The 25,763-nt window shown below is 39.0% G+C and overlaps 1 protein-coding gene across 5 annotated transcripts in view; it reads right to left on the bottom strand.

The window, feature by feature from the left end:
• SMARCA1 (SNF2 related chromatin remodeling ATPase 1) overlaps positions 1-25,763 on the bottom strand; it is an 85,954-nt gene that overhangs the window by 54,912 nt on the left and 5,279 nt on the right. For all 5 annotated transcript variants that reach the window (XM_079764817.1, XM_079764818.1, XM_079764815.1 and 2 more), the window contains exons 2-11: positions 25,675-25,761; positions 23,548-23,714; positions 23,112-23,212; positions 22,914-23,014; positions 20,114-20,293; positions 13,472-13,627; positions 11,969-12,100; positions 10,694-10,762; positions 3,620-3,729; positions 343-569 (exon numbers count right to left, since the gene is read on the bottom strand). In XM_079764817.1, coding sequence (XP_079620943.1) covers positions 343-569; positions 3,620-3,729; positions 10,694-10,762; positions 11,969-12,100; positions 13,472-13,627; positions 20,114-20,293; positions 22,914-23,014; positions 23,112-23,212; positions 23,548-23,714; positions 25,675-25,761 — 1,330 coding nt within the window. The remainder of the gene's footprint in view (positions 1-342; positions 570-3,619; positions 3,730-10,693; positions 10,763-11,968; positions 12,101-13,471; positions 13,628-20,113; positions 20,294-22,913; positions 23,015-23,111; positions 23,213-23,547; positions 23,715-25,674; positions 25,762-25,763) is intronic.

Below are 25,763 nucleotides of genomic sequence, written 5' to 3'. Positions count from 1 at the left end.
ATGGGTTACTTCTATACATTTTCTAGGGCTCACCTCAAATGTCATCTCTGTGACCACTTCCCCAACTCAACGAATCACAGCACTTATCACAATGAACTCCAACTATTCCTCCTTACCACACTGTGAGCTTCCCCAAGGCAAAGACTGTTTTGTGTGTCTATGCATCTTTTTTATAACCAGCCTATAGGACAATTCCTGGCAAATAGTAAGTACTCAACAGTGTTTGCTGACCAAATGAATGAATGAATGAATGAATGAATGATGAGTGATTCTGCAAAATGTTATTCATATACAAGTCATTAATATTGTTATTTCATGTTAATAGAAAGACTTGTAACTCACCCTGTTCTTTGAGTTTGGCCAACAGTTTATCAAGAACTACCATTTTACCACTGTTGCTGACAATGTGCTCATCAGTAGTATAAGGTGGACCAGGTTCAGCACCATCAAACAGGTAAGGATGATTGCAACACTTTCGTAGCTGCATCAGAATGTTTAATAGTCGCATCTTATCCATCTTGCCAGCAGAGTTTAAAACATCAATATCTTTCATCAGGATTTTTGTATACCTAAAATTTTAAAATATAATTAATCACTGATTATTAGAAATGTTTAATGCCATAAAAAATATCCCTTGGGAGGACAATTTAGACTCCTATTTAAAGATAAATAAGATTTGAGTCCAGCTGGAGTGCCTCAGTAGTTGAGCATCGACCCATGAACCAGGAGGTCACAGTTCAATTCCCAGTCAGGGCACATGACTGGGTTTCAGACTCAGTCCCCAGCAGGAGGCATACAGGAGGCAGCCCATCAATGATTCACTCTCATCATTGATGATCCTCTTTCTCTCTCCCTCTCCCTTCCTCTCTAAAAATCAATTAAAAAATACACTTAAAAAAGATAAAGATTTGATAGTAAATCTGATCAGCAAATCCAAGAAAGAAATAAAGGCTGAAACATTTTAACTTGTCTGTTGCCTATTAACCTGTTCCTCTACTTTTTCCATTACTAGAAATTGCAATCACTATTCAAATAACTATATCTGATAATTATTCAATACACAATCGCAATTTCTTATATCTGTCTTCCCAGGTCTTTTTTTTTTTCTGATCCAATAACATTTTTCATTTTCTTTTCTAGACCTTCATCCAAGCAAAAATAGACCAATGTATCCACCTGAACAGTAAGAATATTTAATTATAATAAGAGCCAACCTGTACTGAATGCAAGTGCCAGATATCATGTCACGGGCTTTATATTAATCATCTTGTTAAATCTTCATAAAAACCCTGAGATTTGTACTATTATCACACCCATTTTACAGACAGAAATTCAAGCAGCTAAGAGAAGTGAAACAACTTACTCAGAGCTACAGAAGGGATAAAGCCAGAGTTTGATCATATGCCTCAGTCCAGAAAAATATATTCTTCACATCTACCTTATACTGATTTCAATAGTAGAGAAGTCATTATCCTACCTAATAAAATAGTAATATGCAAATTGACCACACCTTCGCTACGCCCAAAGCCATGCCCACCAGCCACGCCCACCAGCCAATCAGAGCTAGTATGCAAATAAACCCAACCAAGATGGTGGTTAATTTGCATACATAGGCGCCCTGAGCTGACCCCCTGTGACGGATTGCAGGGAGCTGGGGTCTACTCTGGCACCAGACCGAAAGCCTCCGCCGGAGCGGACACCCAGCTCCCAGCTTTCAATGGATGGTGGGCGTGGCGGACACCCAGCTCCTTGCTCTGATTGGATGGTGGGCATGGCGAGCGGACCCCCTCGTGCACTCGGCCGAGCACGAGCAGACACCCAGCTCCCCTGCCATCGAAAGTGGGGAGCTGGGTGTCCGCTCTGGCTCCAGGCCAAAAGCCTCTGCCGGAGGCTTTTGGCCGGGTGCACAAGCAGACACCCAGCTCCCCTGCCATCGAAAGCCGGCGGCTTTTGGCCAGGTGCACGAGTGGACCCCCTGCCATTGATTGCAGGGAGCTGGGGGTTTCTTCGGCTTGGTGCACAAGTGGACCCCCTGCAATTGATCACCTGGGCAGGGAGCTGGGGGTCTGCTTTCGGCCTGGGCAGGAGCGGACCCCCTGCGATTGATAGTAGGGAGCTGGGGGTCCGCTCCTGCCCAAGAGGTTTTCGATCTGGGCAGGCCTGGGCAGGGGCTGAGCCGGTGATCAGAGGGAGCTAGAGAGGCCTGCCCAGGCCTAAAGCTTTGGCTAGAGGCTTTAGGCCTGGGCAGGGCCCAGCCTTCCATTGGTGTGAACTATAGAGGAAACACCTTTTCTGACTGCACATTGGCTAAGCTTCCTGTATGCCACTGGTAATATTCTTAGTAACTTGGGTAATAAGAATCCAAAAAGGTGATCTAGGGTTTTTCCACCACACTTCTGGAGAAAAAAATGAAGGTCTGCTGCTGGAAGGCTAAGAAATGCCAAATCCTGCCCTAGCCAGTTTGGCTCAGTGGATAATGCCTCAGCCTGCAGACAGCAGGGTCCGGGTTTGATTCTGATCAAAGGCATGTACCTAGGTTGCAGGCTCCTCCCTGGCCGGGGCCCAGATCAGGGCTCATGCAGGAAGCAACCAATCAAAGTGTTTCTCTCTGTCTTTCCCTTTCTCTTCCACATTCTCTAAAAGTCAATGGAAACATACCCTCAGGTGAGGATAAAAAATAAAGAAATCCATATCCTATGAAAGACACATCTTGAAAATGCCTAAAGAAAGTTGTCATTTTTTCTTGGTGAAGGGACTGGAGTCCGTGTTGATGAAAACACCTTGGTGGCTGTGGTGACTGACAGTGGCTGCAGCAGTGGGGTGATGGGGCTGGTGCCTATCTCTGACCAGCCCGGTTGCCTCCTACAAAGGGAGGCCAGACTGCGGCTTAGGTACGCTCTCAGTGAGGAGCGGGCCTAAGCCGTCAGTAGGACATCCCCTGAGGGCTCCCAGTATGTGAGAGGGGGAAGGTTGGGCTGAGGGACCCCCAACCCCCAGTGCACGAATTTCGTGCACCGGGCCCCTAGTATGTTATAAATGATCTAATTTTATTTATATAATCATCATTTTGTTTCTCTTAGCAGCATTATTACACTATTAACATGTCTAATTTATGATTCCTTGTCTCTCCTCTTTTGATAATTTCCTGTTTTGCTTGTATTTATAAAACCATACGAGCTTCTATTTTTATAATATACATAACCATCGACATTTTCACCCATCTCATTATTACTGATTGTTATTATAGTTATTACTATTTCCACTGATGGAAAAAATAGCAAATGTGTCTGTGACTTTATCCTCTTTAACCATGATATCATCTTGATAAGCTTATTATCCCCATTTTAAAGAAGGGAAACTGAGGTGACATAACTTGCTATTTAAGCTATTAAGAGGAAAAGCTCAGGATTCAAAGACAAGTTTATGGACTCCAAGGCCAATGCTCTTTCCCAAAGGTTAAATGAAATACTCGCCAATTTTCCATTGAAATATGTGAACTACTTAACTCGCCATTGAAACATACAATGTAATTTTTGTCTAAAGGCATAACTGAACCACTTCAAAGTTAATTTCTAATAACTCCTTACACATAAATTCTAATAAAAATAAAATAGCTCACCAATCTCGTTGCATTTTACTCAGTCCCAAGTAAATCTTTATTTCCTTTTTAGGAGGCAGGCTCTTCTCTACATCGGTTTTTATACGACGTAACAAAAATGGTTTTAAAACCTAAAAAGTTACAGTTTTTATAAAAGTTTATCAGACATTTCATATATAAACCTAAATTACACATGCATAATCTGATGGCACAAAATACAACAAAAAGACAAGATTATTGAATAAGTAAAAAAAAAGCCTTAAAAATCTGCTGTCATATAAAATTTTTAAACCTTTGAAGAAGTCAATTTGGAGTCTCTAAAAGTGAAATAAAAATTCAGGCAACTTCAAAATGGTTAAATATATGAATGAGGAGAAAATGGTCCAATGTTAAGGAAGATATAAATGAACAGAGAAAAAAGATGAAATAATGAGTGTATGCTTACAAGGCAGATTCTATCACAAGAAAATAATAGTGCTACCATCTATAGAGTACCTGCAATGTCTCAGACACTACACCATGAACTTCACACTAGTACTGACTCCTTACAATAAATCTTTTAGGGAAATGTGATTATTTTAATTTTTAAAATATCACCAAAGTTACTTGGCTAATAAGTGGTAGAAGCAGAATTCAAACCAAGATCAAGTTAATTCTACAATCAGCTCAGTCCCTGGTTAGCTATCATGAGCTGGTCAATTTCCTTAACTCTTCGAAGCCTGTTTCCTCATCCATTCATCCAAAAATATATATATGGTATATATATATGGCAAGCATTTTTAAATGGGGATAATGATACCTAATTCTAAGGTGCTGTGACAATTTGTGGTAGTACATATGTAGAACTTAACCACAGCAGACATTACTAAACTATTGCTATTATTATTAGAGATCAATGGTAGATAAGGAAAAGGGAGAAATAAAAGCAGATTTCTGGTTTTTTATTTGGGCCTCTTAAATTTGTCTAAGGCAGTGGTCAGCAAACCGCATCTCGCGAGCCACATTCGGCTCTTTGGCCCCTTGAGTGTTCTAATGCCACTTCTTCAAAATAGACTCGCCCAGGCCGAAAACTGACTTCTGTGCATGGGCCACGAAGTTTCAATCGCACTGTACATGCGCGCCCGCATGTGGTATTTTGTGGAAGAACCACGCTCAAGGGGCCAAAGAGCCGCATTGGCTCGTGAGCCGCGGTGTGCCGACCACTGGTCTAAGGGATATTCTTTTTTAATTTATTTTTATTGTTGAAAGTATTACAGATGTCCCCTTTTATTCCCCATTGACCACCTCCACCCCCCTCAGGCCTTCACCACACTATTTTCTGTGCCCTTGGGTTATGCATATATGCAAACAAATTCTTTGGTTAATCTCTCCACACCCACCCCAGCCATCCCTCTGAGATTAATCAATCTGTTCCATGCTTCTGTGTCTCTGGATTTATTTTGTTCATCAGTTTATTTTGTTTATTAGATTCCACATGAGTGAGATCATGTGGGGGATTCTTAAGAGTTTAAACTGCCTGTAAGAAATTTATGCAGAAGACTTAGAAGGTAGTGGGATATATAAGTCTAGACCTTAGGACAGAGATATGGAGAGATAAAATTGGGAGTTATAAGTATACTAGAGGCCCAGTGCATGAAATTCATGCATGGGAAGGGTCCCTAGAGGCTGCCAGCTGCCACCGGGGATGCCTCCCTTCCTCCGGCTGCCTGCCGCCTCCACTGCTGTTCCCTTTCCCCAGCAGCCTGCCACCACCGCCACCATCGCTGTCACCCCCTGGTCAAACTTCCAGTAGAACTCCCAGTCAAGGGGACAATTTGCATATTAGGCTTTTATTATATAGGATTATTATATAGGATAGGTGATAGCTGAAACTATAGGAATGGATCCCCAGGGAGAACATGTAGTCATAACCCATGGACACAGACAATAGTGTGGTGAAGGCTGGAGAAGGGAGTGTGGGGTAAAGGGGGTCATGGGGGAAAAGGGGGACATCTGTAATACTTTCAACAATGGAGATTAAAAAAAAAAAAGAAAGTCAAAGACAAAGCCCTACAAAACACTAAAGTTTGGGGAACAGAGAAAGAAAAGCCCATAAAGGGGACTGAGAGGAGCAGACAAAGAGGTAAGAGAAGAGAAAATCCATCCCATACCCTAGAAATAAAGCAGGTAAGAGTTTCAAGCAGGAACAATGGCTAGCTGTGCTAAATAGTACAGAGAAGCCAAGATACTGACCAAAAGGTGTACCCTGAATAGCGCAACTTAAAAATCATCGAAGACTTGTGAGATAAATTTCACTTGTATGGAATGGATAGAAGCCAGTGGTCAGTGGATCCAGGAGTGAATAAGGCCCACTAGAGACAGAACAACCTGTCCCTAAATCTGACCAAGTTTGACACCTGAGGCCCAACTGTACTACGACTTGTATGACAAGATTCTTGGGAGATTTGTCTTCTATTCCTATTCTGCATTCTTACAATAAATGCCCCATTACTTAAGGTAACTTGTTTTCTGACTTGTTCTGTTTTACTCTGAACAAATATTTATAGCATGGTGGCTGTTGGGGATTCAAGTCAATGAATGTTTAATGAGCAGTTACTATGGATCAGGTACACAGGGCATAATGTGGTGGAAAACAGGGTTTCTGCCACATGCAGCTTATACATGGGGAGAGAGATAGAGGTGGACAATACGTTTTTGTTTTTATTTTTTAATTTGTAAAGAAGGCTTGAGATTCTCATTAAAAACAACAGACTAAAAAAATAGCAAACAGGGAGAAACCAAGATGGCGGCATAGGTAAACACCTAAACTGCTGCCTCGCACAAGAATTTCAAAACTACAACTAAAAGACAAAACGTCTATCACCCAGAACCATGGGAAAGCAGGCTGAGTGGAAGATCTACAACTAGAAGGAAAGAGATAAGAGCATTGAGACGTGCACAAGCTCTGAAAAGCTGAGGTACGGAGGCGCGCGAATCGGGCTGGCGGCGGGTGTCTGGGTGCGATGCTTTTTTCAACCGGAAGGGAGATAAGCTCCCAATTACTCTGAACTCCAGTTTCTGGGAAGATGCTGGGAACCCAAACTCTTATGGGGAGAAGCTGGACTGTCTGCCATCGGGTCGGAAAGTGAGGGTGACATTCTTGCAGAGGTGCGTCCAGCAATCACTGTTTACTGCGCTGGGGCCCGGGACGCGGGGACTTGGAAACACAAACATGCAGAGACTGGCAGCCATTGCTGTTTGCCACGCCCTAGCCTAGTCACTCCCTGAGACCCCGCCCCTCACAATCTACAAACCCACCCAAGCTCCACGCAGCGGCTTTTGCATATAAATGGCCTGCCCCATCACAGCTTAACCAAACAAACTGCAGCTCGGGTCAGACAGCTCCAAAACCTCCAAACCCCAAGCAAAGAGGAGAAAACTGTAGTTCTCGCTGTAGCTCCTGCTGGGTGGCCTCAGACAGTAGCTGACCTGCACCCCATTGGAGATCCAGAAGCTAGTGTATCTAGTGGTCAGTGTGAGACAACACCAGATTTCAACTACTCACATCCATAAGAGGCAGACTCAGTGAGCACCAAAGCCCCACTGAAGCAAGTCTTGCCCTATAAGTGTGTCTCCAGCGTAGCAGTTCTTCCATTATAGACACAGTGGGTCCTCACAGCCAATTGCCCTGGAGGTCAATTCCTCCCAGTGACACCAACAACAATCAAGACTTAACTACAACAAGACTGTACATACAGTCCACAAAGGGGTGCACCAAGAGTGTCCACCTCAGGTAACTGGGAGGCCGACCCACTAGCCCATATAGGACATCTAGCACACAAAGCCACCCTACCAACTCAGGGAAGCAGTGAAAATGCAGAGACAAAGAAACAGGTCAAAAAGGAAAGAAATGGAGGAAAACAAATGACTGGATATAGAGTTCAAAACCACAGTTATAAGGTTTTTCAAGAATTTCCTAGAAAAGGCCGATAAATTTAGTGAGACCCTCAAGGATATGAAAAAGGACCAACTAGAAATTAAACATACACTGACTGAAATAAAAAATATTATACAGAGACCCAAAGCAGACTAGAGGAACGCAAGAATCAAGTCAAAGATTTGAAATACAAAAAAGCAAAAAACACTGAACCGGGAAAGCAAAAAGAAAAAAGAATCCAAAAATTTGAAGATAGTGTAAGAAGCCTCTGGGACAACTTCAAGTGTACCAACATCAGAATTATGGGGGTGCCAGAAGAAGAGAGAGAGCAAGATACTGAAAACCTATTTGAAGAAATAATGACTGAAAACTTCCCCCACCTGGTGAAAGAAATAGACTTACAAGTCCAGAAAGCGTACAGAACCCCAAACAAGAGGAATCTAAAGAGGACCACACCAAGACACATCATAATTAAAATGCCAAGGGCAAAAGACAAAGAGAGAATATTAAAAGCAGCAAGAGAAAAACAGTTAATTACCTACAAGGGAGCACCCATACGATTGTCAGCTGATTTCTCAACAGAAACAATGCAGGCCAGACAGGAGTGGGAAGAAATATTCAAAGTGATGAATAGCAAGAACCTACAACCAAGATTACTCTACCCAGCAAAGTTATCATTCAAAATTGAAGGTCAGATAAAAAGCTTCACAGACAAGAAAAAGCTAAAGGAGTTCATCACCACCAAACCAGTATTACATGAAATGCTGAAAGGTATTCTTTAAGAAGAGGAAGAAGAAGAAAAAAGTAAAGATAAAAATTATGAACAACAAATACATATTTATCAACAAGTGAATCTAAAAATTAAGTGAATTAAAAATCTGAGAAACAGAATAAACTGGTGAATATAATAGAATCAGGGGCATAGAATGGGAGTGGATTGATAATTCTCAGTGGGAAAGGGGTGTGGGGGGTACGGGAAGAGACTGGATTAAAATCGTACACCTATGGATGAGGACAGTGAGGGGGAGGTAAGGGCAGAGGGTGGGGTGGGAACCGGGTGGAGGGGAGCTATGAGGGGGAAAAAGGAGAAACAATTGTAATAATCTGAACAATAAAGATTTATTAAATTTAAAAAATATATAAAATTAAAAAAATAGCAAATATGCATCTGCATCCACTTCCACACAAAACTCCAATAAGATATTTAAAAAAAAAATAGAACTGTACATAAAAATAAGAGTGAAGCCCTATCCGGTTTGGCTCAGTGGATAGAACGTAGGCCTGCAGACGGAAGGGTCCCAGGTTTGATTCCAGTCAAGGGCACATGCCCAGGTTGCTGGCTCAATCCCCAATACAGGGCATGCAGGAGGCAGCCAATCAATGATTCTTTCTCATCATTGATGTTTCTATCTCTCCCTCTCCCTTCCTCTCTGAAATCAATAAAAATATGTTAAAAAAAGAGTGACTAGGATCCCTGGCTGGTTTTGTTCAGTGGATAGAGCATCAGCCTGCAGACTGAAGGGTCCCAGGTTCAATTCTGGTCAAGGGCACATGCCTGGGTTGGGGGCTTGATCCCCAGTGGGGGACGTGCAGGAGGCAGCCAATTGATGACTCTCTCTCATCATTGATGTTTCTATCTCTCTTTCCCTCTCCCTTCCTCTCTGAAATCAATAAAGATATATTTTTTTAAAAATAAACATTTTAATAAAAATTTCATAACTTAATTTAAAAAAAGAGTGAATAGGAGATTAGCTAACAGGGATGGAGAGGATAAACAACTCTTTCAAGAAGCCTAACTATCAAGGGTGAGAAATAAAATGAATCACTGAGAGGGCACAATGTTGAGGGGGTACTGTTTTGTATGCGTGAGGGTGATTAGCATAGGTTTAGATTTGGATTTAATAAATGAGATACCTGAGAATGTTAAGGGAAACAAGCCAATATGGAGGGAGAGGTAGAAAATTCAGTCAGTAAAAAAGGATACATTATGGGGAAAGTTCCATAGGAAACAGGAAGAAATGAGATCCATGGTTCACATGGGAAGAATTAAGCACTGCCCAGAGAAACAACACCTGTTCCACTCAGACAGAAGGTAACACACATGCAGATACACTTGGAAGATGGATATCCTTGAAGAAGTTCCTACCCTAATGACTTCTATTTTCTCTTTGAGAAAGGAATATTGTTACTTGCTGCAAAAGGAGAGGGAGCACGGAATACCTGGGATAGAAGTCTTGGGGAAGTAGGGGAGGTGTGAAATAGCTGTTATAGAAAATGGGAAAGAATGCTGTACAAGGCCATGGTGAAGAATCACTAGCCTCCTCAAATCCCAGCTTACATTAGGGAACATGAAATCGTGGTTCCAAACTGTACAGTTATATAATCTTATTATCAGTGTTGAGCAGCCTCAGTACAGAGTAGGTCACTCTGCTAATAAGTGGCACAAGCAGAATGTACACCCCAAGACAGACACACAGTTACATTATTCCAGTTTAGGGCTTTTAGATCAGAAATGAAAGATCAAGAGAACAAGGGAGTTTAGGAGTATTCACAAAAGAGTGGTCCAAGTGTTAGAAAATGGGCTCATTGCTGGCTACAGAAAAAAAGTAACCACAGAAATAGGCTGATGGAGAGAAAAAACAGGAGTCCAGGACTGGAGGTCTCTGTAAGGTAACAAAATAAGTACAAAAGGAGTTACATGAGTGAAAGTATTAGAAGGATATTGGAAGTTATCAAAGAATGTAAAATTGGTGTTCAATAAATGTGAGGGAGTCACCTGGTGATGAGCAGATGACAAGAAGAAATGGGTGGCAACATGAGTCTCAAAGGAAGAATTCTGTACATGAGTGGAGAAGCAGTGGCTTAGAACTGGCATTGGGGTACTAGGAGAATACCAATGTGCTCTTGAGGACCTGTGGAGAGTGGAGAGTGAACAGTCTCTTCTGGAGAGGACCACATTATCCATTGGGGAGAGCAGAAGCAAAAAAACTATTCCATAGAGAGGCTGAGGAAACAGTACAGTTTGTTTCCCAAAGAGGCTGTCAGAAAGGTTGAGAGGAAGAAGTGGTGAGACTGAGTCAAGAGGCAAACCCACAGTCCAAACAGATTCTATGGCAGTTTGTTTCTTGGCTTGCTAATCTGTATTTAATTACTAAATTTTCTTATCTGCTATTACTCACTGCGTGAAGTCTTTCCACGAGTTTTTGATCACCAAGACAATTTTTAGTGTCAAACCAAGAATCAAAGTCCTGTGGAGGGGAGAAAATTCTGCAATAAGTGCACAGGTTTGGGTTTGTTTTTTGTTGTGTTTTTTTTTCATGTAAACTCAATATTCTATAAATTTTTATGCAATTGACATAGCAATAATTCATTTTAAAAGCACTTTCAGCCCTAGGTGGATTGGTTCAGTGGATAGAGCATCAGCCTGCAGATTGAAGGGTCCCAGGTTCGATTCCAGTCAAGGACACATGCCTGGGTTGGAGGCTCCATCCCCAGTGTGGGGCGTGCAGGAGGCACGGATCAATGATTCTCTCTCATCATTGATGTTTCTATCTCTTTCTCTCCCTTCCTCTCTGAAATCAATAAATATATATATATATATTTTTAAAAGCACTTTCAAAATATTTAAACTGTGATGGCCAATATTATTTACTTCTGAAAATAGAAAAATGTTGGAGCAGCTAACAAAATTTGAACTCCATTATACAGGAACTCAATCAGCAGTTTGTCCTTAAAACGATGTTATTAGGCTTCCCATACCATAACAGCATTTTATCCAGGAGTATGAATATAGAATCAAAGACATATAATGATATGAAAATGCTAATCCAACAATAAAAAACAAACAAAAGCAAGATAAGGTATACAAACCAATGGATAACTAAACTTGGTACTTTTTGTTATCAATTAATATCAGGAATGAGGAAACTCAAGCTCAAAAGTCCTTAAATCATTCTATTCATAATCTTGTGTTAATGATAAAAGCAATATAAATCATACATTTACAAAATGCATTGTTTTCTAATCGCATACTATGAGCTCCTTAGTACTCACCAAATGTTAATGCCTACAATAAGCAAAGATCATTTTAAAGACTCCACCTCCCAAATCACTCCGCGGAAAGCCCTCCCAATTTGATTAAAAGAAAACTGTGAATGCACTACTCTGAACTCAACCTATCTCAAATCATAAGTTGTGACAGCAATGTGATATAAGCAAAGTTTAACAGGCAGGATAATCTCAAGGGGGAAAAAAAACCTATTTCTCTAAATATCCCCATTTGAAAAATATGTACTTAAGAACTCTTTTCTGAGAAAACCGAAACACACAGATAAAGAATTACAAAAAAAAAGAATTATAAATTTCAATCTATATTCTATGCTTTGAAAACAAAGCATAGAATATAGATTGTGAACATAAGAAAAGTATACGTGATACATATGACTTAAACTTACCTCTGCAGAATTAAAGGCATCAGGCAATAAAAAGTTGAGTAAGGCCCAGAGTTCATGCAGGTTATTCTGCAAAGGTGTTCCAGTTAGGAGCAAGCGGTTAGTTGACTTGAATTCACGAACAATCTCTGAAAGCTAGAGAAATAATAGTTACGTTAACATTGTTTTATTTATTAGAATACTCAACATTCAGTCCTTTATCCAACCAATACAGTTTTTGAATAAAACAAACTTAGCCCTAGCTGGTTTGTCTCAGTAGATAGAGCATCGGCCTGTGGACTAAAGGGTCCCGGGGTTCGATTCTGGTCAAGGGCACATGCCCGTGGTTGTGGGCTCAATCCCCAGTAGGGGTCCAACAGGAGGCAGCAGATCAATGATTCTCATCATTGATGCTTCTATCTACCTCTTCCTTCCTCTCTGAAATAAATAAAAATATATTTAAAAATAATAATTTAAAAATAAAACTTAAAAAGGATTTTTCTATGGAAAACATTCTAGTGCAGGTGACATTGCCTCAGTAAAGCAAAACTGAATAAAATATTATACGCATTTCTACACTTACAAGAATGCAGATTAGAGTCATACCTGAGACCCTTCTCCCACTTCAAAAAATTTATTGTCTCCATTTTGGGTTCACAGAAACAGTCAGAACTCTGTGGAATTCAAGCTAGTCACTTTACACAATATCTTCCTCACCCTGTCAATTATGTCATCTACATGCCTAGCCAAGTTTTAACTTGACCTGGATGCAACTTTTAAGCAGCAGAGTTGAGCCCAATTTCCCTGTTATCTTACATTGACTTTCAAAATACATGGCCACACAAATGAAAGCACAAAAAGTATAAAAGAACAGTAATCTTATCCATAAAAATACACATCTTTAGAATACTCTCAAATAAACAATTATTCTCTAACATGCATCCTTTTATCTAGTATTAGTTCCAATTTGAAAGGAATATGATCCACCTAGTGGTTTTGCTCCACTTCTGTCCCTATTTCTCTCAAAGTAGCCCAGTGATCCAAAGAGAGGTTCATCATAATAACTGATGCTTTTCCTACTGTTGGTGGAGTTGAATGGCAAGAAATATAATATTTTTATGTTAACACCACACTCTAATTCACACAAGTCAGATAATTCCAAGAAATGACTTTTTCTAATCCAGATGAATATACATAAGATAGCTCCTCAATAAAGATAAACCAATGCAAATGACATTTGCACATAAAATATTAACAAAATATCAAAATACTGTTGCAGAACAGAGTTAGGCTGCAACAGATATAGCAAATGAACAACCAATTTTCATTACATTAAAAACTGTGCTCAATTTTCATGTGTTTTGTATTCAATAATTTAAACTCTAAAACCATTTAAAATACTGATTTTCATTCATATTCCATGAATAAAATCACAATCTTCCTTCAGTTTTTTATTTTGAATATAGAGAAGTAAACAGACATAATAGTAAAATAAACCTTTAATAAAAATATTGAGAACTGGCTTACCTTAGATTTTTCATTCTTTATTCTGTGAGCCTCATCAATGACTAGGTATCGCCAATGAAACTTTTTAAATACAGATTTTTCTTTAATCACCATCTCGTAAGAAGTAACACAAACATCCCATTCTCCTGGCATCATTTCATCACGAATAAAAATAGCCTAATGCAAAATAAGAATCCTTACATTAGAGCAGTGGTTCTCAACCTGTGGGTCGCGACTCCGAGTGACCCTTTCACAGGGGTCGTCTAAGACCACCGGAAAACACAGATATTTACATTACGATTCATAACAGTAGCAAAATTACAGTTATGAAGTAGCAACGAAAATAATTTTATGGTTGGGGGTCACCACAACATGAGGAACTATATTAAAGGGTCACGGCATTAGGAAGGTTGAGAACCACTGTATTAGAGTATGCTGACAAGATTAACACAGAATTAAAGCATCAAAAGAAGATTAAAAATTCTAAGAGACCCTGGAAATCATTTGGACTCATCCATTTTAAAGATAGGAAAACTGAGGCACAAAGATACCTCAGTGTCAATTATTGGGATGACATGCTAATATATCTATATATATAAAAGTCTAAGCAACCGTCGCATCCGAAACAACCAAACGGATGACCGAACAGGCTGTGTGGGGCAACCAGGCTGGCAGGGGTGTTAGTGAGGGATGAACAAATGACTGAGCAGTGGGCTGCGTGGGGCGACCAGGCCGGCAGAGGGGTTAGTGAGGGGCGACTAAACGACTGAGCAGCAGGCTGTGTGGGGCAACCAGGCCAGCAGGAGAGTTAGTGAGGGGCGACCAAATGACCAAGCAGCAGGCTGCGTGGGGCTACCAGGCCAGCAGGGGGGTTAGTGAGGGGTGACCAAACAACTGAGCAGCAGGCTGCGTGGGGTGACCAGGCCTGCAGGGGGGGCAGTTGGGGGTGACCAGGCTGGCAGGGGGGCCAGTGAGGGGCAATCAGGCCAGCAGAGGAGGGCAGTGAGGGGTGACCAGGCTGGCAGGGCAGGCAGTTGGGGGCGATCACGCTGGCAGGGAAGGGCAGTAAAGGGTGACCAGGCTGGCAGGAGGGCAGTTAGGGGTGGCCAGGCTGGCGGGGGGGGGGGCAGTTGAGGGCAACCAGGCCAGCAGGGGGGGCAGTAAGGGGCAACCTGGCCGGCAGGGGTGGGGGGGAGGTTAGGGGCAACCAGGCCGGTGGGGGGGGGGGTCTGTTGTGGGCGTCTACGTCAGCAGGGGGGCATTTAGGGGCGATCAGGCAGGCAGGCAGGTGAGCAGTTAGGAGCCAGTGGTCCCGGATTGTGAGAGGGATGTCTGACTGCCAGGGATCGGGCTTAAACCGGCAGTTAGACATCCCCCGAGGGGTCCCGGATTGGAGAGGGTGCAGGCTGGGCTGAGGGGATACCCCCCATGCATGAATTTCATGCACCGGGCCTCTAGTTCATCAATAAAAGAGAAGCAATGGCTTCCCTTAAACAAGTACAGAATATATCACCAAAAGATTACCAAATTACTAGGCTTTCTCTTCATATCACAAAGGGTCCAAAAGGACATAGGCAAAGTAACTGCTTTCTGAATACCACATTCTTAGCAAGATCTAAGCATTACCAACATGATATAGTTTCAACAAATGGAAATAACTCAATATACATGAGAGATTTCAACCCTTTGAGATCTCTAGCAAGGACAAGTCATATATTTGGTTAAGGCCGTGGTCGGCAAACTGTGGCTCACGAGCCACATGCGGCTCTTTGGCCCCTTGAGTGTGGCTCTTCCACAAAATACCACAGCCTGGGCAAGTCTATTTTGAAGAAGTGGCGTTAGAAGAAGTTTAAGTTTAAAATATTGGGCTCTCAAAAGAAATTTCAATCATTGTACTGTTGATATTGGCTCTGTTGACTAATGAGTTTGCCAACCACTGGGTTAAGGGGTCATAAAAGCCTATTCATGTTTTTGTGAACATCCTGATGTTGTTATGAGGCTATAAATGTGATTTTATAAATGATACTTGCTCTATCTTAGTAAGGAGCCTATTTAAAACTATTTTTAAATATTCACAGGCAGTGGCCAACATGGTAGCCAATTAACTGATAGCACTTTTAACTTGTATGAACTGAATTCCAGATGAATGGGTCAAAATAAAACCACAGAAGTTAACAGGGAGCAGCAAAAACTATTTGGTGAAGTTGGTTAGTATTATAAATCTGAAATTACAGTGCATAAACAAAATTAATTGTTCACTGCAAAGTCTTTACTTCATAAATTCACAGTTATGCACCAAAACACTGTGAACTCATTCGACAAATATTCACTGAGTGCCCACTATGTATAAAAGGATTGCCCAGACTAAAGTAAAGAACAGAAGAAAAAAAAAGCCTTTATAGAAATCTCAGTTGCACTCTTGAAAGTAGTCAAGTTAAAAAAGTTAATTAAAATATTTGGAGAATTGGAAACAAAAATAAAGGGAACCAGGGTGCCAGACCCCATTCAGTCCTGCAAACACTTAATCCTTGTTTGATATTGTGAAACACTCAGTTTAATGGTTCCTCTTACTGTTTCATGGACTATATGCACATTTTAAAATTTAAATTAGCTCTGCTTTGAAATTTGTTAACTACTTGAAAGATTTCAATACCTTGACAAAACATTTAAGATCACAAAATCCAAAAGCTCCCACTTTATAGGTGACAAAATTAAGGCCCTTCGAGATCTACTTAACATCATACAGTCATAGCAAAGCCAGAACTAAAAACAGATCTGTTTCTATGTCCCTGATCTTTGATGCCTCCAGAGTGGAAAAGAAAAGGGTCAAAAAATCATGTTTGGCAGAATGATCCAGGTTTCTTGGATTTTAATGGAAATGTTCAAAGAAACTGCTAAATAATCTTTTTCCTTCAGACATAATTTTGTTAGGGGACATGACCATAGTGATCTTGATAATGGGGAAGGGCATGTAATAAGAATAGAGCTACAGTTGTTGAATTGTTCACCTTACTAAGTATAGATAAGAGGTTTTCTTACAGATCCTGGGAAACTGGAGGATGAAACAAGGCTGTAAAAAGATAAGATGCCTCAATGGGTCCATTACAAAGAAAAGAAATACATTTTGAAAACAGACCAAGGACAGGACACACTTTGATTTGATTGCTGTGCCAGGACCCTGACCACCTCCAGGAGTTTATCTCAGGAACTGACCATTCTCACGTCCTAGGAACTGGACTGAGCTGTTTGTAACATCATAGAAGATTAGCCACCTTGTTATCGGACTTTGAGTTCCAATGAAGGCCTGACCACAGACGCTCCCCTCCTCTTTCTGTTACACTTGCAGCTCATAGCTGCACAGAATTATCTTCTCCTTCATCCTATCTAATAAAAAGGGAATATGCTAATTGACTGCCACACCCTCAAAGATGGCGACACCCACAGCCACAAGATGGCAGCACCCAGTCCCCTCAGCCCCGCCAGGGTGGCAGGTGCACAGCAAGGCCGGGCCACTACGTGTGCCTGCCTCCAGGGTCCCCCAGTCCCCTCAACCCCCTAGCCACCCAGGGCCAGCCCGAGGCGCAGGCAAGCCTCGGATGGCAGCTGTCCAGCCACACAGGGCCGCCTGAGGCTCAGGTAACCAGGGCCGGCCGAGGCTTGCGCTGCCGGCAGTGGAAGGAGCAGAGGTGTGATGGGGGTGTCGCCTTCCCCTGATCACCGGGTCACCTCCCACCCCTGAGGGATTCCGGACTGTGAGAGGGGGCAGGCCGGGCTGAGGGACCCCTCCCCTCCAGTGCATGAATTTTCATGCACCAGGCCTCTAGTGTGTATATAATCAGCCAACTCACGAGGGGGATCAGATCAGAATTTCTAGGGTGACCGACTGCTCTCCCCATACTACTGACATTATTGGAACAAATGCTCATATATGATTTTAAAAAAAAACACCATGTTTGGGAATCACACCTCTATATACTTCAAGACTATACTAGCATCAGACAGGACCAGGAATACCTCTAATAATTTCCCAACTCAAACACCTATTGTCACCTACATCAAATTTTTATTACTAAAATATTGACCTCATATAATGTTTACAAAAGGCCAGGAAACCAGAAAGGCCCAATATATCTTTCCCATGTGGTACCAAGGTTCAAATCTGTCAATGCATAATGACCTGGATTTTCTCTATACATACCAATATCAATGTCTAAGTGTTGAATAAGGCACATTATTTATATAATTAATAATTACTGGTTTTCAAACTCTTTTGACCATGGCCCATAGTAAAATTACATTTCAGGTTGCAATCCAGTATATACATACATGTTCAAGTGTGTGTATATAGAAAAAAGCAATGTATATCCTTACTATGTATAAAACATTCTACTATTTCTATTCTATTCTATTCTATCTCAATGTTTTATGAAATTGTCGTCACCACCACTAAGATTAATTCCCAACCTTTGAGTGGCAATTTGAAAAACACCGATTTGAAGATTAGTTTTCAAAATTAAGAAAATGTTGAAACTACCAGAAGAATGCCAACTTCCCATGGGGTAGAGATAGGGCAGTCACAAATTAAATGCATCCACTCTTTCTTTACAAGCCATTAAATACTTCAGAGATACTTCATAAAACTGCTGGATTCTATATAATATAGTTGAAAATCACTGACATACATTTTTACTGAGATATGAAAACACAAGCCTAGATATTTCTATTTTGCTTGTGATCTTCATCAGGATATGATTTCAGAAAAAAGAATTCAATACTTTAGAAATACAAAGTTTTATAAGGGGTAATATAATATTAAATCAGCAATTTTCAACTGGTGTGCCCCAAGAATGTTTAAAACATCCGCTACCTATTTAGTCAGGGAAAACTAATCTGTTTTCCCTTAGATTGTCAAATTAAAAATAATGAATTATGCAAAAAGACAAAAATTAATAATCAACAGCCAACACAACAGTAGCCATCTGGTGTGAATGAATCAAAATTATACTTATTTTTTTTGTCAGATGGGCAAAAAATATATTTTTTTGGTGTGCTGCAGAATTTTAGTAATTAGTTTATGTGTGCCATGAGATGAAAAAGGTTGAAAATTGCTGCATTAAATAACAGTAGTGATTAGAAAGAGTTCTAAGTGACTAATCTGCTACTGGAAAATATTAGGCACAGGGCAAAATCAAGCTTATAATTCTAAATGTATGAGTTCAATATTTAAAATTATTTATAAGTTAAATTTAAATAAATTTACATCATTTTTCTTCAAGCAAAATAAGAATAAAATTACATAATTCATTATGCTACCATCCTTTTGAATATATATTTTGATAACGTATCTAAAATATGTAAAATAGAGTAACTCTTTATACTCTAAACTATGCTCTCTGGAGGCAAAATAAAGACAAAGTTTAATAATATGCTTTCTAAGCTGATTATTAATTTTTGTATTTTTGCACAATTTATTATTTTTAAAATAATTCTACACTCCCAAAATAATTGTAGCCTAGATTGACAAAAAGCTAATTTAAACAAGAGCTCAGAGTTTCGTATCTAAGAATGCATGCAGACATACACTGAGTGGCCAGATTATTATGATCTCTGAATGCATAATAATCTGGCCACTCAGTGTGTGTGTGTGTGTGTGTGTGTGTGTGTGTTAGAGCCCGGTGCATGAATTCGTGCATGGGTGGGGTCTGGCCAGCCTGGCCAGGGGGAGGAGACATGGGCAGTTGGCCGGCCTGCCTGCTGGTCGAACTCCTGGTCAAGGGGACAATTTGCATATTAGCCTTTTATTATATAGAATATACACTGAGTGGCCAGATTATTATGCGTTCAGAGATCATAATAATCTGGCCACTCAGTGTATATTTTTCTATTCAATGACCAAAGCTGAAAGCTGTATCTATGCATAAACACAAAACACAAGGCTCTCAATACAAACTGAAAAGGTTCCATTCATGTGTGTGTATGCGCATGGGTGTGCATGTATACAAATCAAAGTCAAAAGTCAAAAACTTAAATATAAAACCTTAAGTCATGCAAATTTACACATTTCTGGTGTCAAAACAGCACAAATGATAGAGTTACTGATGAGATACACTGTTAATAAAATAACGTTTTTAAATAAAATGTCTCTTAAAAGTACAACTCAAACATGCTTAAGTTAATGAGCTACTTAAAAGTAAATGCAGCTCTAGTCAGTTTTGCTCATGGTTAGAGCATTGGCCCTTGGACTGAAGGGTCTGGGGTTCAATTCTGGTCAAGGGCTAGATCCCTGGCCCCGAGTTGAGGCACATGCAGGAGGCAATCAATCAATGTGTCTCTCATAGCGATGTTTCTGTCTTTCACCCTCTTTTACACTCTCCCTAAAAATCATGGGAAAAAAAATATCCTCTGGTGAGGATTAACAGAATAACCATAAATGCAGATAAGCAAAATAATGGACTATTATTAAGTAACACATCTACCATATAACAGTGTTGTGAGAATGAAATTAATATACTAAAAAGCACTGAAACAGAGCCCGAGTAAGCACAAATTAAGTGTTATTTAGTAGTAGTAGCCAACTTAAATGTCTTTATGGCAATAGTATGCAACTTAACCTCAGAAATAATGTTAGTCTTGATTGCCTTTTTAAACCTGTTTCTCACTTACTCTCACATCCTTGTCTCCAACGAAACAAATAACACGAAGAGATGGGACCCATCGTTTAAATTCATTCATCCAGTTGTGTAAAGTAGACTTTGGAACTAAAACCATGTGAGGTCCAGGAAGGTTTCGGTAATGTTTCAGGTAACCAAGCAAAGCAATCGTTTGTAAAGTCTTACCAAGACCCTGCATTATCATCACAAGGAAAAAAATATCCATGAACATTTTTTATTTAATGAAACATTCTGTTAATAACAACATTACAAAAGATACTTGTCAACTATCTCACATAGGGAAAAGTTTTTAAAAAAAACTTGCTTGTTTTTAAAGTGAATAACCATACCAATTCAATAGTTACTGTGAGCACAAAAAGAAACTAAGAACTTGCAATTAGAAAGTTGCTCAACAAAGCAACTCTCTATTTAGAAGACTTAACTCCTAAAAAGCAAACAATATACTATGTAATTTTTTCTACCATTTCAAAATTAAGAATTTTGAGTGTGTATTTCACAAAGACACATTTATTTTACCAGCCTGCTTAGATACCAGTCTTTCTTGCCCATTGTCCCCACCACTACAACACAGGCATGAAGTATTCAGACTATGCATGTCAAGGGGCATGTGGCTCTATATAAGTACCTCACACCCTTGAAGACCTAAGGAACCATAAAAGAACAGAACATAACAGAACTCTTAAACCATAAAGGATATTAGAGATTATCTAGTCCAGTGGACTTTTAAAAATAATGTATTTACCACCAAGAACATACCACCTAACCATGGGAAAGGGAACAATGTCCTATGCTGTATGGCTTTTAAAACAACTTCTGGCTTTATCTCTATGCAAAGTATATATTTTCTTTTATAAACCTAAACCTAAAAGTTCTGTCTGCTTCAGTTTTCTATGCTACACATCAAAAGCTTAAAATGTTTATACGCTTTAACCAAGTAACTCCACTTCTAGAAAACCTATGAAAATAATTTGAGGTACAGAATAAATTACAAGGGTTCTCATAATAGCATTATTATATAACACACATGTACACGCACATGCACACTACATCTACTGATCCAAATGATCAGCAATAAGGGAGGAAATTAATAAAATGATGGTTAGTACCTCCTTAGGATTATTATGCAGTAACTAACAATTATTCGTATTTTTTTTAATATATTTTTATTGATTTCAGAGAGGGAGAGGGAAAGATAGATAAGAAACATCAATGATGAGAGAGAATCATTGATCAGCTGCCTTGTGCATGCTCCCTACTGGGGATCGAGCCCACAACTGAGGATGTGCCCTTGACTGCAATCAAACCCGGAACCCTTCAGTCCACAGGCTGACGCTCTATCCACTAAGCCAAACTGGCTAGGGCTAACAATTATTTTTATAAAAAGGTTTAAAGTATGTGGAAAATACATATGAATGTGAAAAAAATAAAAATACTTATATATACACTACAATCTTAACTATGCAAAATAAATACATCTGAAGGGAAAAAAACTGAAGAGAAATATGTCCAAATGTTCAATGTGGTTATTGCTGGGTAGCAGAATTATGACTTACTTTTAATATTTTTCTTGTTTTTCCCCCAATTTTTCTATACTCCTTAAAGTATCTTTCCCTTTTAGTTATTAAATCATATCTGGTGTCACTATAAATTCAATATGGAGACTCTTTAGAGTAGTTATGTAAATGAGTCTCACTGGGACATATAGATCTAGAACTCCCCTTGTCCTCTCTTAAATTCCATCTTATTCCTTTGGTCTTAAAATACCAATCTAGGCCTTTAGATACTCCCTTTATCAGCTAAATTAGCATCTGAAATAGCCTTACTTTTTATCTTTGATCATTTTATTTATATGTCATTTCATGGCTTACTTCCTGACTCCCAACTGGCACTCAACTGTCAAGACTCAACATTGCTCTTTACTATTTTGTTCTTTATTCCATCTATTCACTTTCTGGTTGCTCACACATGGAGGCATTTACATTCATTCATGCATGCATTCATTTGTTTTATTATTTGGTTTATTCATTCATTCATTTAGTATTTGGCTTATACACCCTGCCTCATTCCCCAAATAAATTCAGATAGCCTACAATGAAAACTCGTTTCAGGTGGCCTGTGATGAAAACATGGAACGGAAATTAATAGTGAAATAGAAATAAAGAGGGATCAAGGAAAATAAGACTAAAAGGTAAAGAATAGGATAAGGCACAAAGGGCACACAATAAGCAGACCATTAAAAATTAACACAGATGCTCCATTCTGGCATTCATTTTGGCTCTGAGCTTCCTGGAAGCCAAAGTGCAAACAAAAACAAAAGTACAAGGAGGTTTTTATGCCATTTGAGCAACTCTCAATAAGAATTTTGTGGCTAGCCCTGGCCTGTGTGGCTCACTTGGTTGAGTGTCCTCACAAGGACCTAGAGGTTCCCCAGTTCGATTCCTGGTCAGAGCACATGCCCAGGTTGTGGGCTCGATCCCCAGTAGAGGGCGTGCAAGAGGCAGCCAATCAATGGTTCTCTTTCATAGATGTTTCTCCCTCTCCCTACCTGTCTCTCTAAAATCAATAAAAACATACTTTAAAAAAAAGAATGTTATCGCCAGTGACGTATATGTTCTAAAAGGTTACTTAAAGAAACCATTCTTGACTTTACAAATGCCTTTCATGCTATAATAACTAAATAAAATTAGCCTCCAGACCTCAGAAGGGCAGTTCAGCTCAGTTATTTCAAGTTCACACACACACACAAAAAGTATTGATAACTGAGAATGCATTTTTGGCTACCAACTCCTTACCATTTCATCGGCCAAAATACCATTGATTCCATTTTCATACAAAGAAATCAACCAGTTCAGTCCTCGAATCTGATAATCTCTCAGTAGTCCTCCTTTCACATCTGAAAAAAACAATATCTCATACATTCATTAATACAATCAAGTACAATTTTTCTAAAACCAAATTAGAAAAAAACAACAACATGATGAAGTACTCACATGAAGGTGACACCTCAAACCTAACACACACGTTAGATGTCTTCCGACTTTCTGAGAGTAGCTCTTCATCCTCCTCTTGCTCCGTGCGCCTGTGGCGGTAGCTGGGATGAAAAAAGAAACATCTTCATATTCAACCCAAATGCTAAGGTGTCAATTAAGTCAGTATATATTGCTAATATCTTTTATGAAAAAAAAGCAATGTGTTACCTAGGATCTTGCTCAGAAGTGGGTAGAACCAGCCTACATTTTTACTGATTAACTGCTAGTGAGAAAAAAATATTATTGCCTATGAAATATATTTGTACTAACAATAACCTTATTTTTTGAACATAAGATTATACTGAATATGTGAAGAGGGAAGGAGTGTATGAGGAGAGGGAGAAGGGGGAACAGGAGGAAGAGAAAGAGAAGAAAGTAGAGAGAGATGTCAACATACTCTCCAGCAGAAATTAAGCTCTGCTTGTCCTCTTTCTTTATTTGAGGGCGTCCCAATTTCATGTTGAAAGGAGATGTTGGAGATTTCTGTGCTGAAGGTTGAATGAAATGTGCAAAAAGTTCTGTCTGCTTCAGTAAAAATTCAAATCTCTTCGCTCGGTCTGCTTTCTAGTTCACAAAACAAAATAAAAAGTAATGATTTTCTTTTTTATTCATTCAAATTTACTTAATAAACATTTATACTGTACTTACTTTGTATTGTTCTAAGCTTTAAAACATACTAACCCATTTAATTCTCTTAATAAACCTATGATATAGGTACTAGTATTTTCCCGTTATAGATGATAAAACTGAGGTACAGAGAGAGTAAATAACTTGGCTCAAGCTCCCACAACTAGTAGGTAGCCAAATCTGATAATGGTATTTTCAAATATTTTGAATAGAAGCCAAATGATCTGCCAGACTTAGTAAATACCCTCAATAAGAAGTGCCCTGCTAAAGAGTTGTGGCCAAAAAGCAAATCCTCTTACCAAACCATAACAATTTTATTTTCCTGAGCAGTTAATAAAATTATCATAATATATAATGTATCCCAGATATGGAAATATAAATTAACCATTATATATATATATATATATATATATATATATATATATATACTGAACTCTTAAGAATTTTCAAGTTGCTTCTAGAAATAACTGTAATCTTAGAATCCAGTGTCACCTTGTCTCAAAACATTTTCAATGGTATGGTACAATAATGCAATAAACATTTTTCTCTTCAATTACAATGATCTGGAAAATTATGTTTTATGATAACAGTATATAAAGTTTCCCCCCAAAGTAAGCAGGACTTGTAGGAAAATACACACACACACACACACACACACACACACACACACACGAAATAGTATATTTACTACGGAAAATTGATATATATTATAATTTCTCAATACATTGTAAAAGGTCATAGAACTTGTACCATGTAAATGCAAAAAACTCTTTTCACTGAAAATCTTAAAAGACCAAAAGATGTATATGTTTCATTCCAGATAAAGAAAATAATTAAGATGATTTTGTATTCACAGGGTAGAGAATATTTGATTGCTAATCAAGGATGCATAATTAATAACACCAGAAACTTACAAGAGATTATTAACATAAATACAAGAATTAGACAAATATATTCAGACCGGTAGCTGGAAGGAGGCCAAAACCTTTTCATTTTATGTTATCCTCACTGGAATGTTGTTTTTAGAGTTGTTAAAACATTAACTGTTTGTTAGCTATGGCCTTAAACATTAAGGAATGGACTTTTATAAAATCACTATGAAGCACCAAAAAATGTACTTCACCTCTATTTATTTTTATAATATTACTGCAAAAAAACAACCCCTCAACAAAACAAAACAAAACAAAACTCAGTTCCAACTACCTGTTAATTTCTCTTTAAGTCTACCAAATTCACTGGTCTTAAAAAATCTCAAGCATAAAAATATATAATTAAATTAAACCTAAAATATGGATTTCAGTGACTAAAAATTAAATAATTAAATGTAGAGCAAAGCAGATGAGCATAAATTAAGACTATATTGCTTAAACATGTAATATTTTCACGCACTGGGAAATATCCTTACCTTCAGAAGACATATTACCATATTACATGTTTCATAATGTGTAGCATTCATAAATCCAAAGCAATGGAGAGAGGGAGCAAAAAATATGTCTGGCTTTGTGACCTGCTTTCTTTCAGCCATATTGATATTGACACAGGTATTTTCACTTAGTGGATAAAGTACTTCTAGCACAAAACACCTTATTATGGGGTAAAGAGCACTGAACAAAAATGAAGAGATATGGCTTCTAATCCCAAATATTCCATAGTTTCTCTGCTCTTTTATTTCTCATCTGAGAATGATGTGGTTTCTAGTCCCAAATATTCCATATAGTTTATCTGCTTTTTTATTTCCTCATCTGAGAATGTGGAGATTCATTTCTTCAACAAAAAATCCAATTCTAAAATCTATGATTCTGTACTCATCATACATACACATGTATTTTTTTAAATCTTTCACTTCTCTATAAAAATCAACTACAGTATTCACTATCCTACCCAATAATATATTTACCATTTTCTCTTCATATTCTGGGTCCATTTCCTTTTCAGATTTAGAAACTTTAGCAGCAATTTTGAGTTGAAATGGAGAAACGCTTTTCT

This window comes from Cnephaeus nilssonii (assembly GCF_951640355.1).
Source record: "Cnephaeus nilssonii genome assembly, chromosome: X".
Classification (NCBI taxonomy): Eukaryota; Metazoa; Chordata; class Mammalia; order Chiroptera; family Vespertilionidae; genus Cnephaeus; species Cnephaeus nilssonii.
The sequence above is the reverse complement of the archived record's forward strand: the minus strand, read 5'-3'. Positions and strand labels throughout refer to the sequence as shown.